This window comes from Indicator indicator, chromosome 1 (assembly GCF_027791375.1).
Source record: "Indicator indicator isolate 239-I01 chromosome 1, UM_Iind_1.1, whole genome shotgun sequence".
NCBI lineage: Eukaryota > Metazoa > Chordata > Aves > Piciformes > Indicatoridae > Indicator > Indicator indicator.
Genome location: NC_072010.1, coordinates 43,951,854 through 43,968,684, shown reverse-complemented (window position 1 = coordinate 43,968,684; position 16,831 = coordinate 43,951,854). Strand labels below are relative to the sequence as shown.

At 36.9% G+C, this 16,831-nt stretch overlaps 1 protein-coding gene across 1 annotated transcript in view; it reads left to right on the top strand.

Annotated features, from left to right (window-relative positions):
• Positions 1–16,831, top strand: part of DACH1 (dachshund family transcription factor 1) — a 364,513-nt gene that overhangs the window by 237,885 nt on the left and 109,797 nt on the right. The window contains exons 4-5 of the mRNA XM_054399848.1: positions 7,174–7,329; positions 7,845–8,017. Coding sequence (XP_054255823.1) covers positions 7,174–7,329; positions 7,845–8,017 — 329 coding nt within the window. The remainder of the gene's footprint in view (positions 1–7,173; positions 7,330–7,844; positions 8,018–16,831) is intronic.

The following is a 16,831-nucleotide window of genomic DNA, read 5'->3' as shown; positions in this document are numbered from 1 at the left end:
TTTCCAGAGGACATAAATAGCATCGATAGTGAATAGTCCACTTCAGAAAAATGAGCCAGCACAGCTGATACAGATGCTTTGTTTGGTAATTGTTGCTGAGATACAAATTGTTTAAGCAAACACAGGAGATAACAGCAAGATTAGAGGACTGAAAGAAGATCAGTAGTACACAAGAATTAAAGGAAAAACAAAAGGAGTAGTAGAATCTCGGTCTCTCTTTTGTGTTTCTGCTATGTGATATTACTTGTGTATGTAATACTACTTGAAACCATCCATGAGCCAGGATTGGGATTCACTTGCCTCAAAACAGACTTGAAGTGTTCTCTGTTGTGCTGCAAAATATCCAGGCATTCCACATGAGAGGAAAGAGAAGACCTGAGGGCCTGGCAGATAGTGTAATTTTAATTTTAAAAACTCACCTATAATCAAGAAACGTTTGACTTAGTTGCCTAGACACAGACGTATGTTACTGTTTTAGATAGCCAGAGTATCCTTCCTGATCTGTATGTCCAGATAGCCATGGGGTCTTCTTCAGGTGCTGTGTTTTACTCACTAACCCTGTAAAATATGTCTTAAATTATTCTGGCCATCTCACGTGGTGTGTGTTTAGGCCATTGAGTTCAGTCTGGGAGAGCTGACTTTCTGGAACCCTGCAGGAGACTCAGATTCAGCTGACCCAGGATAAGTCTATCTCCCACAGAGTGAGATGTGCAGTTCTCTAGAGCCTGTTGACTACATCCTTGTTGACTATCGCAGGAAATAAACTGCTCTGTTCACATTGTAGGCAAATTTAATCCTAACAGGTACAGACTGAAAAAGGAAAAGAAGTAAGTAGATAAGAGATGTGCTTGTAAAAATGAATCTGGTACATTTAGGTCAAAGTTTGTTTGAGAGGCTGAAATGGCACTGTCTATTTTTTTGCTTAATTTTCTTTTTCTTGGCTGCATTACCTTCCAGTGCAGAATTGTTTTTATTTATTGTTACCATCCTTAGCTGCCTAATTATGCTACTAATGAATACAGATAATCCAGACATCAGGCTTTTACAGACCCACTTCAGTGTACCCACATGGTTTGTTGTGTAACTGCTGATTGTGGGAAAATGTAACTCACATTATGGAGAGTATGTGCTGAAATGTTGGAGATGGGAAAACACTGAATTCCGTAGTCCACTGTTTAAATTATGAAAATGTGTTGTTATTTTTGTTTCATCAAGTTGTTCTTGATGAGTAGCTGTGAGATGATCTGAGCCCAGTTTTAAAGCGTGTGTACTTACATTTGGAACTTCTATTTCAATTTTTTAATGCTCATATTAGCAGTATTGCACATGAAATACGTAGTTGGCTACCAAATTGCCTATTCGAGTGCACATGTATGGGGGTTTGAGCACTCAGCATTAAGCATTTGCATTTCAAAATTGGATCCCTCGTGCCTGAAAGCCTTGAAAATTCTACTATATGATCAGCCTAGTGCAGCGTCAATTGAAATACAGTTTGAATGCAATGTAGAGCTTCCAATTGCTGCTTCAGAAAGTGTTATGCTGAATCTGGAACACTTTGCATAATTTAATTAATTATGCCACTAAAAACTGATTTTCTCTCAATTTAAAGCAAGCAGCTTTTATGAGGGTGAACTACAGCACCCAGGGATATCAGGTGTCCAAGCTTTTAATCCTGTTACAAAGACTTGACAACCACTGATGGAAACTGGAAAAACATAAGCCTCCAGCAGGGCAACAAGTGAAGAGGAAGAAGGCAACAGATTTTTAATGCTCTTTGAAACCACTGTACACACTAAATCAAAATAAAATGTAAAAAGTGACAGAACTGGTAGCTTGCACTTTGTTGTGCAGACGATGAATAGTGTCTAAGGAATAACACTTATTTTGCTTTGACGTTAATGAAAATAACTGTTTCCTCTAAGAGGAAAACTGTTCCGCTTTACTAATATGAAAAAATTCCCACAACAAATGGCCAAGACTATTCATATCTGTGTCTGTCCACTTAAGAGTGTTCAGGAGTGCAATAGCCTGTAGTTTGAAAGTATCTTCTAATGTTAAGGGTTGGATTCTGTCTATGAATCATTTTCCTTGTAAACAAATCTTGACAGACGATGCCAGACTACAAGTATTAAAGAATCTGTCACTGACTAAATGCTAGCCTTGATATTTTGCTTTATGAAGCTTGTCTTTTCCCAATTTATTATTGGGTTTGATATCACTGTAAAACAATAGACACTGTAATTTTAAGGCAGAAAGGGTACTAATTTAGAAAAGCTCTAATTTCAGAGCCATAAGCAGTACCATAATTGGCAATCTGTGACTGACCATGCAAAATTCTGTGACTAGCTTAGGAAGGGTCATAGCAGAATTAACTCCATTTCTGTATCAAACATCAGCATGTACCGTAAAATTAACTATGGTAATAAATAGAGAAAAAAATACATCTTTTTATGAAAATTCATGAGCTCTATAAAATGCAAACATCTTCTTTGGCTGTATATTTATGTATTATATCTATTCATATATAGAGAGAGAGGGAGAGGGAATACATATATATGACACAAGGTACGCTTGTCTCAAATGGGGAAAAGGATCTTTGCATAGGAGTTATCTGAACTCATTGAAAGAGCTTCAAGCTAGCTAGGAAGGGGAAAAGGGATGAAATTAAGCTTGCTAGAGGTAAGACAAGGAGCAGCATGCCAGTGTTTGAGGCTCGCTGTCCTAGCAATGTCCTTCAGTCTACCTTCTCTGTGGAGACAGGAGTAAGATCCATGAGGCAGGAAAAGCACAAAGGGTATTGATGTGTTAGAAAACACAGAAGTGCCTGAGAATGTTCATGTGCAAATTAGGGCTTCTCCACATAAGAAGGTTGAATCAGTAGCCTAGATGAAGTGCATCCACACCAATACACGCAGTATGGGCAACAAACAGGAGGAGCTGAAAGCCATTGTGCAGTTGCCATCATGGAAGTCTAATGGGATGACTGGCACAACTGGAGTGCTGCATTGGATGTCTATAACCTCTTCAGAAGGGACAGGCAAAGGAGGAGAGGCAGTGGAGTGGATCAGTGTGTTAAGTAGTGTTTGGATTGTCTAGAGCTTAATGATGGTGACAGCAGGGGTGAGTATTTATAGGTAAGGATCAGGGAGAAGGCCAACAAGGTGATATCATGGTGGGGGTCTGTAACAGAGGACTCAGCTAGGATGAAGAGACAGATGAAATATTCTATAAGCAGCTGGGAGAAGTCTAGCAATTGCTAGCCTTTGTTCTAGAGGGGGACTTCAAATTACCAGATGTCTGCTGGAAATACAATGCAGCAGAGAGGAAACAGTTCAGGAAGTTCCTGGAGTGTGTGGAAGATAACTTCCCGACACAGCTGGTGAGTGATCCAACTAGGGAATGTCCCTGGCTGGACTACTTGTATGTGAACAGAGAAGAACTTGTGGGTGATGTGATGGTTGGAGGTTGTCCATGGCACAGTGACCACAAAATGATAGATTTTTTAATTATTTGAGGAGTTAGGAGGGGCATCAGCAGAACTGCCACTTTGGACTTCTTGAGGGCTGAGTGTGGCCTGTTTAGGAGCCTGGTTGACAGAGTTCCTTGGGGGACAGTCCTGAAGGACAAATCAGTCCAGGAAAGCTGGGCATTCTTCAAAGAGGAAATCCTTAAGGTGCAGGTGTAGGCTGTCCCAGTGTCCCAAAAGACAAGTTGGTGAGGAAGAATACTGGGACTGGCTGAACAGAAAGTTGTCTGGAACACAGGAAAAAAAAGGAGAGTTTATGACCTTTGGAGAAAGGGGCAGGCAATTCAGGAGGACTACAGGGATGTCATGAGGTTAAATGCAAAGAAAATTACAAGGCCTAAAGCCCAACTAAAATTTTACCTAGCTACTACCAGAAAAGGCAATGAAAAATGTTTTTAACTGGCTAACTGGGGAGGTCCGGGTGACTGGACGTTAGCAAATGTGCCCATCTACAAGATGAGCCAGAAGAAGCAACGGAGAAACCAAAAGCCTGTTAGTCTGACCTTGATGCTGGGAAAGCTTATGGAGCAGATCATCTTGAGTGCCATCACACAGCACAACCAAGTGATCAAGCCTTGTCTGTATGGGTTTATTGAAAAGCAGGTGCTGCTTCACTAGCCTTGTCTCCTTCTATGACAAGTAACCCATTTACTGGATGAGGAAAAGGCTGTGGATGTTATCTACCTAGGCTTTGGTAAAGCCTTTGACACTGTCTCCCACACCACTCTCCTGGAGAAATTGGCTGCTTATGGTTTAGACAGGCATACTCCTTCCTGGATAAAAACCTGACTGGCTGGTCGAGCCCAAAGAGTGGTGGTGAATGGAGTTAGGTCTAGTTAATGGCCAGTCACAAGTGGTGTTCTCAAAGGCTCAGGTATTGGGGCTGATTCTGCTTAATATCTCTATCAATGATCTGGATGAGGGGATTGAGTGCATCCTCATTAAGACTGCAGATGACACAAAGTTGGACAGAAGTGTTGATCTTCTTGAGCCTAGAAAAACTCTACAGAGGGATATGGGCAGGCTAGATCAATGGGTCAAGCTTCAGCAAGTCCAGGTGCCAGGTCCTGCACCTGGATCACAACTCCATGCAACCCTAGAAGCTTGGGGCAGAGTGGCTGGAAGTCTGCCCAGCAGAAAAGGACCTTGACAGGTGAATATGAACCAGCAGTGTGCCCATGTGACCAAGAAGGCAAATAGCATCTTAACTTGTATGAGAAATACACACCTGGAATACTGTGTCCAGTTTTGGGCTCCCCAGTTCAAGAGAGACAGAGACCTGCTGGAGAGAATCCAGCGGAGAGCCACGAGGATGATTAGGGGGCTTGAGCATCTCCCCTATGAAGAGAGACTGAGATCCCTGGGGCTGTTTAGTCTTGAGAAGAGAAGACTGAGAGGGGATCTGATCAGTGTCTATAAATATGTGAGGGGTGGGTGTCAGGAGGAGGGGTCCAGGCTCCTTTCAGTGGTACATGGTGATAGGACAAAGAACAATGAGTTCAAACTAGAACACAGAAGATTTTATCTCAGCATGAGGATAAACTTCTTTACAGTGAAGGTGACAGGGCCTTGGAACAGGCTCCCCAGGGGGGTTGTGGAGTCTCTAGAGAATTTCAAGACCCACCTGGATGTGTTCCTGTGCCGGAGTATCCTAGGTGATCCTGCTTTGGCAGGGTGGTTGGACCTTATGATCTCTTGAGGTCCCTTCCAACCTCTGATATACTGTGATACTGTGAAATAGTGGGATCAGCAGAACTAGGGAAATAATTGCCTCTCTGTACTCTTTTCACTGGTGAGGCCATGCCTTCCTTAGAAGGAAAAGAGTATTTTTTTTCCAGCTAAGATTTAAGTCTTTTGGTTACCTATGTGTTTGAATATATGTTCATGTTTTTTGACAGCCTGACTTCTCAAAATACATGGACACATGTTCACTTACTAGAGGTGATGAGATTCAGATCATGGCTTAACCAGCTCAGCTACGTACACTGCATAAATGTTGTGACTATCTCTTGTAAGATAATAAAAATACCTCATATAATTGATTCTTTTCATTGTTTCATAAAATTGCTTTGTTTGATTGCAGGAGAGTTTGAACAGAATTTTCATTACCTACTTCTGAACAATTTACACTGGGATTGAGACAGTATTGAGCTAATGAGTTAGAATTTATATTGAACTTTAACTGTCTTCATGAAGTAACTAGGGAAAGAAAATCATGACAATAACAGAGTATTTTTCATTATAAACTATGTTGTACAGCTTTTACAATCAGATTTTTAATAGATCTAGAGAAATTAAATTGGATTTCTACCAACTTCTGTGCTTCTTCCATCCCATGAAAATGATGTTACAAAATGTCAAGACTAATGTGCTAATCCCATTTCTACTGAAGTAAGGAGGAGGTGATATCAGTCCTGTTGTTTTTCAGGCCCTGTTGTCAATGAAATAATAAGATGTATATATAAAAAAATTTCCAAAATGTACTCTTCAGTGTAATCACTGATGCTAAATAGAAAGTGAATATAGATTAAATAGGTCCTGACTGATGTTATCTTGAAGTCCTTATCACAAGAAATTCCCATGAAAACAGTAGAAAGATTCAAAGTCAGGAGGGTGAAACTGTGCTCTGTCTGAAAAAGGAAACAATTATATATTGCTGATAGGCAAATTAATACTGCTGAGAATGCATGCATATATACATATTTATTAATATATTCCAATGTAGTGTATTGATCGCATATGGTAAATAAACTCATACAATGAGTGTGTAGATTACTTTGTGTGAATAAACATACATATACTCAGTCTCAGCATTACACATAAATATGCACCATGAAAAAAAAGTTGTCATTTGGAAGATTTAGAACTTTATAAATGTATCAATCAATAATGTTATATGATTTTTTAGTATTGTCCTTTAGTTGTGTCCTTTTGGGTAGTTTTTTGTCAGGTTGTCTGCAACAGTGAGAAAGAGTATTTCTCAAGTATCTGAATTACTACTTAATACTTATTTGTTCACATTCTTCCTTGTTAGTCCCTTCCACTACCAGAAGACTGTAGGAATCAATTAATAATCACTTACATTTTGATTAATAATAACAAATTAAAAAATATATTCACAATAATCAGACAAGCACATATGCATGTGTGCTGGTGCCCTCAATAAATTAAAGTTTTACTTACTTCCTATAATGTTTATTTATTGAGAAATGCAGAAAGAAATGTAACTGGTTTGAATTTCAGTTAGCATAACAGGCAATATTCATTTTTTAGACATTTTGCAGGCAAAATTCTTGTCTCATGTATAAATCAAATGCCATATATAGTTTTACTTGCTAAGAATGGCAAAATGTAAAATACATATCAAGCACAAACTTCATGTGAATGAGCACAACTGTAATACTTCTAGGTTTGTGTTCTAACTCTTGACTTAAAAGTGTTATCTTTACATAGCTTTTGCAGAGGGTGGAAAAAACCCAACCAAACAAAATTTCTTCCCCCAACCTAAATATGGAAACAAACAAACAAGCAAAATTAAAAACATGGCCACTTGCAAAAAATGTTAGAGTGGTGGCCTTCCTTGCAAATTCAGACATTGAAAATTGGAGTCTTCCTTCATCCAAATAATGTATATTCATTCCCCACAGGGAGCAGTGATGGTTCTTGGGATAAAGAAAAACTTCAATCTCCCCCCACCCAAGGATCACAGGCCTCTGTTAACCACCCCAACTTGCCTGGACAGCATAATGTTCCAGTTAGCCATCCTCTCAACCCTCTTCAACAGAACCACCTTCTGCCAAATGGTACGGGTTGACATCTTTCAGCACTAACATCAGCAGTTTTCCAGTTCCTGTCTTTATTTTGTGTTTATATAAATAGGCTATGAAAAATAAATATGTGGGGAATATCAGAACACTTCCTTTAAAGTATTAAGGAAGGGAAGCGGAGACAATAAAGAACAAATACATATGCAATAAAATTGATACTTAAAATAGCTGCGTCAGTGGCATAATAATGCATTGCTAAGGCACCTTATGGCAGATATTAAAAAAGATAATAAGCAGCCATTGCTTAGCAATGACATCATAGGTTGCACTGATATGAACAAACTAAGAGGTCTAATAGCCTCTCCTTGTGGCTAAAAACTCTCCAAGGTTTACCTATGCATATCCCAGAAGAGAACTGATATATAGGTGCTTTGTCCTGCAACGTGAACCATCTTGTCACCCATCACTTGAATGTTGTCCATCAGGAGAAAACCAAGAAGTGTTTAAAAAAGATACATAAACCTGTTTCCCTTTTTTTTCCCCCCCACCAGGATTGGAACTTCCTTTTATGATGATGCCCCACCCATTAATTCCCGTGAGCCTACCTCCAGCATCTGTCACAATGGCAATGAGCCAGATGAATCACCTTAGTACTATCGCCAACATGGCAGCAGCAGCACAAGTGCAGAGTCCTCCATCCAGAGTTGAGACGTCTGTTATTAAGGTAACTATATTAAAAAAAAAAAAAACAAAAAAAACAAACAACAAAAAAACTCAGTGCAAAGTGTTCTAACATGCTCTCAACTGTGGTAAATACAAAAATGGACAGGTGTCAAATGTTACAAGGTAAGTCATGAAGTCAATACATACAAGAAACTTTGTAGCTCTGGGGACACAGCAGTAGGCTGCTGGTGGGCAATGTTACCACCTTAGTTCTTCCTCCCTTCTGTAAATCTGTATTAAAAGAGTGCTCAAGTGGAAGCATTTCCACACATGATGCACAACTTTCCAATTTCTCATATTTCATAGTCTGTAATATTACGGCACTGTTCCTCAGGATATCAAGGCAGCAATTACTCCTTTCATAAATTAGAAGAGACTGTTCTTCAAACTTTTAAACTTAAACATTTGAAATGAAATACTAAAAATTATCTGAAGAAAGCTGAAAGACCTGATACTTTACCTGTGCAAAACCTAAATTGCCAAATCCCAGAACAGAGTAGAATGAACTTGCACAAAACAGACCAAATAACCTGCAGGCCAGAACTGTAGTATTGTAGAGATATCTCAAAAATATGTGATACCTGAAATTGTCTATCCATTTCAGTTTGTTTGCTGCCTGTAACTGTATTAACTGGTTATAGAGGCATTTAGCAGAGGCATGGAGTCCTCTGATTGAAGATGATCTATTTCCATTTTGTAGGCATTTCTCTCTTACCACTAGATATTTATAATTTGATTTGACGTTTATTCAGAGTTCTACATTTTACCTGTTATCGTTCTTTAATTCTAATGCATAAGAAAGTACTTAATCTTCTGTGCTTATATGTAACATTCATATGATAAGTATGTGAAGGCAAGGCTATTTGGTATTTTAGGGTTATGTTGGAAATATGTCCATTAATGCAATTCCTTTGACAAAAAATGGATAAACTTATAATCACCTGGACCTTTAAATTAAGAATTGCAACAATTTTGAAGTCCATGATTTAAACAGGGAAGAGGTCTTAATTTTATGGAGACTTTCAACATGATTGTAATGCTGTCCTCCTTAACATAAACCCAGAATCATAAAGAAACATGCAGTTAGAAGTCAGCAAATATATGTTACTGTTGACCTAGAAAAATACCATCTGATGACCTTATTTATGTACCTCTACTTTCAAGTGTTGGATGTCCTGTGGAGGCCTTCAGTGGCATCCCTTTTTCACCTTTATTGATGTGGGGAGTTAAGACATTGATTTGAGAAGAATTGTGTCATGTCAGTCAGGCTAAACTCCATCCTAATGTCCATGTTGCCCATACCTCTAGAACTTTGCTTCCCATTAACTGCTGGTGATTTTTTCACCTTTGTTTTCTTATTTTCACTGTTACAGTATATGCTAAGAGTTAGATGATAGTAAAAGTTCTCTAGAACACATATGGTACACTGTTTCAGAGAATCACAGAATTTATTTTCTTAATTGGAACCATGACTGCTGGTGTTACAGAGCTATCTAAAAAATTAAGGTTGAGATGGAGCACATGCTAAATGACATCTGACAACTCTGAATTAGTAGTAGGGCAACACAACTTTGTTTTCGACATTTTACATACTGTTTTCCCTGCTTTTATTTAGTGTGAGCTATTTGATTTCATATGTAACAGTACAAAATTTGACCTTCACGAGCATTGGCAATCTTCTGTTTCTGAACTTTGGCAAGCTGACTTGTAGCTTGTAAAGTTGATTTACAAGCTGGTTCTAGCTGTAAAGTTGCTGAAGTTTCTGTAACCTGCATTTGTATATGTCTGTGGGAATATACACCAATGTGGCACCTGATCTTTGTCTCCAGTTACCAAAATCAGGTACATTTGAAGTACAACATATCTCCTAAGCTTTTGCCAAAAAGGTTTCCTTTTGTGGAAAGCAGGTCCTGTATGTTCACAGTATCTCACCCTGTTATAGGAACATTGCTGGACCCCTTGCTGGAATTAACTAAGTACTTCTGACTTCATTCAATCTAAACTTGTTTAACAGGCTTAAAAATACTGGATTCTGAAAGGCAGATTCCACCTTTATGTAGCTATGTGTAATACTTTAACCATAGGCGATGCCATACCAGAAAATTTTCCTTATCCCAGAATTCCTTAAGTTCCTTACCAGTTCATTCTTGTAGTTCATCCAGTTGGAAAGGCAATGTCCCTATAATCTAGTTGAAGATTTTGAAAGTACCTACTAGTTTTAGTTGCCTGAAAGATTTTAGCAGCACTTCGTAACTAGAAAAATTGCATTTTCCCCCTGCCAATCATACTTATTTAAGCATTTGTTTGTATTTATAATCTATACTGTTTGTCATTTCTGAAAATTCAACCATCCCATATTCATGCTAATAAAATCATTGTACCTGCCAACTTTTGTGCAGCTCCTGGCATAAGAACTTGTGCAAGTTTTTTAACAAACTAAGGTTTGTGTTCTTACCTTGCTTGTAGATAATCATAAATTTAAGAGATGTGGATGAATCAATGAAAACCAGTGAAATGGCCAAATTAAGCTAAGTTCTAATTAGAAAAGCATGTTCACTCAGTGGTGAAATGTAAATTTTTTAGTTTGCATAAGTAGTTTGGAGATTTTTTTGACATTTAGGTAGAAACTGAAGGAAACACTACTTAAGTGCTGCTGTGTCTTCTTCAGTCAGTGCTTGTGACATATTGCCCCCTACACATTTGTACTGCAGGTAATACCTAAACACAAGTGTTAACCTGTCACCCAAAAGTCACTTCTAAATGTATGATCTTGCTACACATAGTTATTTCAATGACACTTTAAGGGCTAAGGAACTTACTCTGCAGGACTTCCCTACTCTTTCTTTCAACCCCTTTGTGGTACAATGTATGTCTGGATTTATGTCCCCTGTTTTTGTCTTACGACAGATGAATATGGTCATGTGGATAGAGATAGCATGACCAAGTAATTATGTTCCTATTTTTAAATAGTGAATAGGACTGAAATATAAACCCCAGTAACATAAATGCAAGAGGTCATTGTTAGGATTTTCTTCTTATGAGCATGGACATAATGTCACTGGCAATTTACCTGTTCCTCACTAGGTATAGTCAGAGGCTGTGATTTTAGTGTCCATTGCATTATATGCACTGTGTAGCTGAGCCGGAATCTGTAATCAGCATACTTTTTGAACCTTATACTAGCAATGTAAAGTATATGAATAATAACCTGCACTGCAATCAAAATAAGTATCTTAGAGAATAGATGTAAGTGAGGTCAAACCTCCCTTTTCTTTATTTTTACTGGAATGGATAAATAGTGCAATTGCTCTCTTTTACAAAACTGTTATTAGAATCTTTTTTTTTTTTTCTTTACTGCTGCAGTTTTAGCCTTTTGTGTTTTGGGAGGGTTTTTTTTCATTATCTTCCAGTTCACTTTTTTAAACCTAATTTTACTTAAAAATCTTTTTTGCCAATGACAATCTTTCCACAAGTTGATTTGAAAAATTTGTGAATCATTCATTCTGGAGTTCATAGTTGTAACCTGAAAGGGCAGCATAAATTTGAAATTAGAGTACAAGATGTTTATAAGTTTAAACTCTGCTTGGAGGTTTGAGGACCTATGGGAAATTTCTTCTCGGAAAAGTAAATCAATAGCAACCTTATCTAATTATGTAACAAAGAACAAAATTAAGTCTTAGAAAATCTGAGTCTTCCTATTATAAACAATCTGGTTCATTGGATAGAAGAATTGCCTTTGTGAACAGTGCCACAGTGTATGACTTGCTGACCTTTCCTTCCAATTCACTGAGTTCACAGTTAGTGCTGTTATCTTTAAACTCACAAAGCTTCAAATGCCTTTCTATTACTGGGCAATATTTCATTTCTTCATGATAAGAAGTTGGAATAAAGCTGAGATCATGTACTAACCAACCATTTTATCCTGCTGTGTTCAGGAGATGAGACAAAGACAAAATTGTAAGGGAAGCCTTACAAAGCAACACCTTAGATTTGGCAGTGAACTCTGAGCTCTAAAATCTTTGGAATTATATTTCAGAAGAGTGTTGTGCCCTTTTGAACATGAGATGAACATTAGATGTCTTTTTGTAATGGAATGTTTAGATATATGAGTTGGATGAATAAGAGGAGAGCAACAACAAGCAGGGACAGCAGATTGTGACAGCAGTGAATTGCAGTTGAGTGTGACAGCTGTGACCTGGGGATGCTTTAGACATGAGGTGGCTTTCATCACCTATCCCTGGTTTCAAAGGCTCAGCTTGTTATCAGTTTCACTACATATTTTTTTTTTCACTCAGCAAAAAAGATAATATGATAGTATAAATCAAATACTTCATATTAATAGCAACTCAAAATAATTCTTCATTGTAGAAGTTAGAACAGAGTAGCATGCCATAATAAAAAATGGCAGTTTGTCCATATAGAATTACTAATACTTATAGAAAGAATTAAGAATAAAGGGAAGAAGTAAAAACCTCCACCTAAAAAAGTAATCAGTGCCACTGTAGTTCTCCACTGCATATTAAATACGGGAGGCTAACCTTTGCTAATTCTCTAAATTTTATCACAGCACTGATTGTGTCATATTTGTTTATAATTTGTTTATGTATATCTGTATACCTATATCTAATTTGCTATTAATTTATCTAACCAAGGTAGCTGCTAAAAGATGTTAATTCACTTTCTCTGTGGCAGTGTGTTCTTACTGATGCAATTTAATGTTTCTATTTTTTTCACCTATAATTGTTGCCAAAAAGTACAAATTATAGCCAAAGAGAAGATGAATGATATTTCCATACAGAAATGGTGGAGCAGAGTGCATTTTAATGTCTAATGTCAGAGTGGTGGTGAACTTGAAAGGAAACAGATTCTAAAAGGCAAATGAGCAAGTTCACTTTATGGAGAGAGTGGGCAGCAAAGGAATCATAGGAGCTTCAGTTTAAGTCTTCTGTAAATGCTGTCTGAGCAGCCTTGAGTTTAGTGCAGACTTTTAATACCGGAAGATACTGGCCGTTGTAAGATGTTTCAGAGTAGAAGAGTTTATTGATGACTTATTTTCCAGTTACAGATGACTTTTTTAAATAGGATTAGAAATTATGAATTTTAAAGTATTTCTCAGAATAAGCTGGCACACCATCCTGTAGAGACAGAGGCCATAGGAAGCACTTTGAAGGTACAATTAGACATTCTAGATAAAAACCCCTTCCACTTTGCTGCTGTTACCAACAGAGTTTTCCTGTCCTATAACCTTGAGAGAACTGCCAGAATTGTCAATGTATCTGATAGTACAGTAAAATCTTTAATGTGACTGTCTTCATGCACTGAGTAAAGTTACGTCCAAAGCTTATATTAAAGCACCATCACTGATTTTCCAAGACATAAGACTAACATTATGAAATACTACGATGCGTCTACAACCTTAATGCCACACTATTCCATCCACATATTACAGCACCATTTTAATTTCCTTATCAAATACTATATATTTCTGCAGAACCCTTACCTTATTCTGTGAATAGTTACTTATTTTGTATTTGTTGTTGTGTTTTTTACTTTGTTCCAATTGGTGTCTGGTTTTCTATAGACACTTCAGTGCCTTACAGGAAAAGTATTATGCCAGCAGTGGTAGTTACATACTCACACTTTTCCTGTGAAGCTGAGTGTGCTATACACATTTAATATGAAGCAAATTAGAGAAAAATTAATTTTATCCCAAATTGGCAGAGATGCTCTTTTTGGATGCCTAACTTGACTTCTTCAGATAATCTGTTATTTCTAGAGATACTGGTGCATCCAAACCAGAAATTTTGACATTACTTTAAAGAGATGTTCTTGAATGTAAAAGAAAAGCAGTTATAATAAATATTGCAGAATAAAACCAAAATTATCAGCTCTTGAAACATCTACTTTTACATATTGGGAAAGCAAACATGAAAACAGTGTTATGGAATTTGAGGTATAGTATAAACCAGATTATTTTCTTTTAATCATGACTGCAGAAAATGATATCATTAAGCTATGTGTATGAACTTAATATATAACAGGGAAAATATCCAGGTGAGAAAAACTTTTTTATTATTATTTTTTGAGAATTTGTATTTATTTATGTATATGTACAGGCACACTTCTGTTTCTTTTAGCATGAGAAGATCTTAGATCAAAGAGTAGCTGGAATTTGTGAGGTGTCTCTGCCCATGGCAGGGGGATTGGAACTAGATGATCCTTGTGGTCCCTTCCAACCCTGACTGATTCTATGATTCTATTCTGTGGAATCCTTTATTATGGCTTAATCATCCCTATATTAGAGAACACTGTCTCACCTAATTAATTAGTTTTATCTCTCTGATAAAAATTATTATTTTTTTAACTTTCAGTACGGTTTTTCTTATAATTAGCTTAGAGGATGGTAATTGTCAGGTTATAACTCTGAATAATGTCTTTAAAAAAAAAAAGGGGGATCTTATTATTTGTTAACATGCATCTTTCCAAGGTGCAGTTTGAAGCTAATAGCAGCCATGTGCTCATATTAACCAGTTTGTGTCACGTGAAATAAATATCTACACGTAACACAGGACACAGAGGAGATAGTACACACCTTTCCATTTGGCAATTTGCATATTCATATACGTAATGGGGAACTGCATGTGTAGTATAATTTGATACAAACTGGCCATGAAGCCAGGTATGTGGGATGGGATTCATTTTGCTGTCTTGTAGGGTATAGTTCACTGGATCTATTTTAGATAGTTACTTTAGAATGAGGTGAGTTGTACCTTGGAAATGGAAATGCATGGGTGAAAATGAGCCTAGGGTGACTAGTTCAGATGTAGATGTTAGTAGTACATACAATGACATTTAGACATTTTTGGTGTTTGGCTGCATGTACGGGTTGAATTGACCTTGAGGAGTGAATCCCCGGTGGTGCTTCTTAATCTTGAATGGTTGCTTTTTAAGTAGGAGTAGATTTTAAACAGAGGAGAGAAAAAAAAAATAAAAAAGGCAGAAAAAGTCTGTCCAACTTGCTAGTAAGAAATTTTCTCACTTCTATATGTTTGCAAGTTGCATGGTTGGTTTGGGGTTTTTGTATGCTTTAGAAAGATATTTTATTAGACCAAATATTCATTCAGAAGGCAAAATATAATTTGTAAGTTTAGTTAAAATGTTACACACATGAAAAAAAAAAGAACACATCTGAAATAATTTCCAGGACATTTTTATGAGGATCTATAAAATGCAGAATTCTTTAGTATGAGTCTTCATGGCACTTCCAGAAATTATCCCACTTCATCGTGATTCCAAAGTGTCAAAAACTTGGATGCTTACTCTAGTTTTGCCCATATAGCCAGACACTTTCTTGATACTGGTAGACATTTACTTTTGTTTGTTTGCTTGCTTGCTTTTTTCCAATCTTTGTAATGTCCCAATCATTTCATCCTATGAAACTTGCTTCTTGGTTAAGTCACTATAATTTATGTGATTTCAAAGAATCTGATTTTCTGTTGTTGTTGAATTACTGTTAAAAGCTTGCCTCAGCCTCCTGTTTGGACTTCTTGTCAGTTAACTGCCTATGATATTCCCAATAATCCAGGAAAGTAAACAGGACAATAAAAAAATCAACCAAATCTTTCTGTCTGTTTATCTCTTTCTACTTTTATGCTATCAGTTATCAGTATTCTTGTGATGGGAATAGCAAGGTAGAATCAGTGAAAAATGACAAAGATAAAAGTAAAACACAAATCAGATTAATTTTAAATTGTTCCAAAGATAAGTCAGTGCAAGATCATCAAAAAGAGTTCTTTATTAGAAACAGGTCCACTATTTAAAATAATAGTGGGGATAATGACAAAATATTTGAACTCAGGAATTTTGATTGGGATTAGAAATATGTCTGTAGGAACAAGGTGAGAAAGATGACATACATCAATGGGAAGTTAGCAACCTCTTTAGCAAGTTAGTGATAGTACACAAATAAGGAAATAGAAATGAAAACTTACAGCATTCACTCAGTTCTGTAACAGATTTTATAGCAGTGGTTGAGGAATTTAGGAAATAATTATTAGCTCAATTCATTTTGCAGCTCTCTGGACTGTCAGTTTGCAATTTTATAGCAGTTTAGACTAAAACTGGAAGAAAAATGAAACTGTAAAAGCAAAATATCCCTTTTGCAAGGAATATAAGAGATACCAAATTAATCAATTTCTTTCACTCATTCAACTAATACAGTGAGTGTGAGTATGCCATTTTACCAGAAAGCCATTCCTGGAATACTTCTCACACAAGTTCAAAGTAGATCAATAAGGAACTGAAGAGTAAGAAGTCTGTGTTTTGGTCATTGTGAAAGAGATTGCTACAGATTTACTGCAAAAATGCTTAGCAGCCAAGTGACTTCCCAGAAAGGTTAGAACATGTAAACTATTCCTGATTAAAAGATGGCTGTTGTTTTTTTAAATGTAAAGTGTATGAAGTAAAGTGTATGTCATGTATCTTTTCTTCCATATGAAGTTACCTAAATTATACAAAACCATGACACTAAAAATAAGTTATTTTATCCTTTGTGCTTCAATGGCATAAAATACAAACAGCCTTAAAGGAGTTTGTTCAACATGGAAGAGCACCAAGACAGCTGAATAGTTTTAAAAGAGTTACACCTCTACAGCTGTACTTACTTGCATGCCTAGAGCTCAGTCCATGCCTAAAATTAAAGGATGGCTAAGTCTAAGAGATGAGTCTTATGGAGAAGCAGACTAGAATGAAGGAAAATGCAGAGACTAGGAGGGAAGTAGTCAGGAGGTTAAGGCTATACGTGCAAAATCAGTTG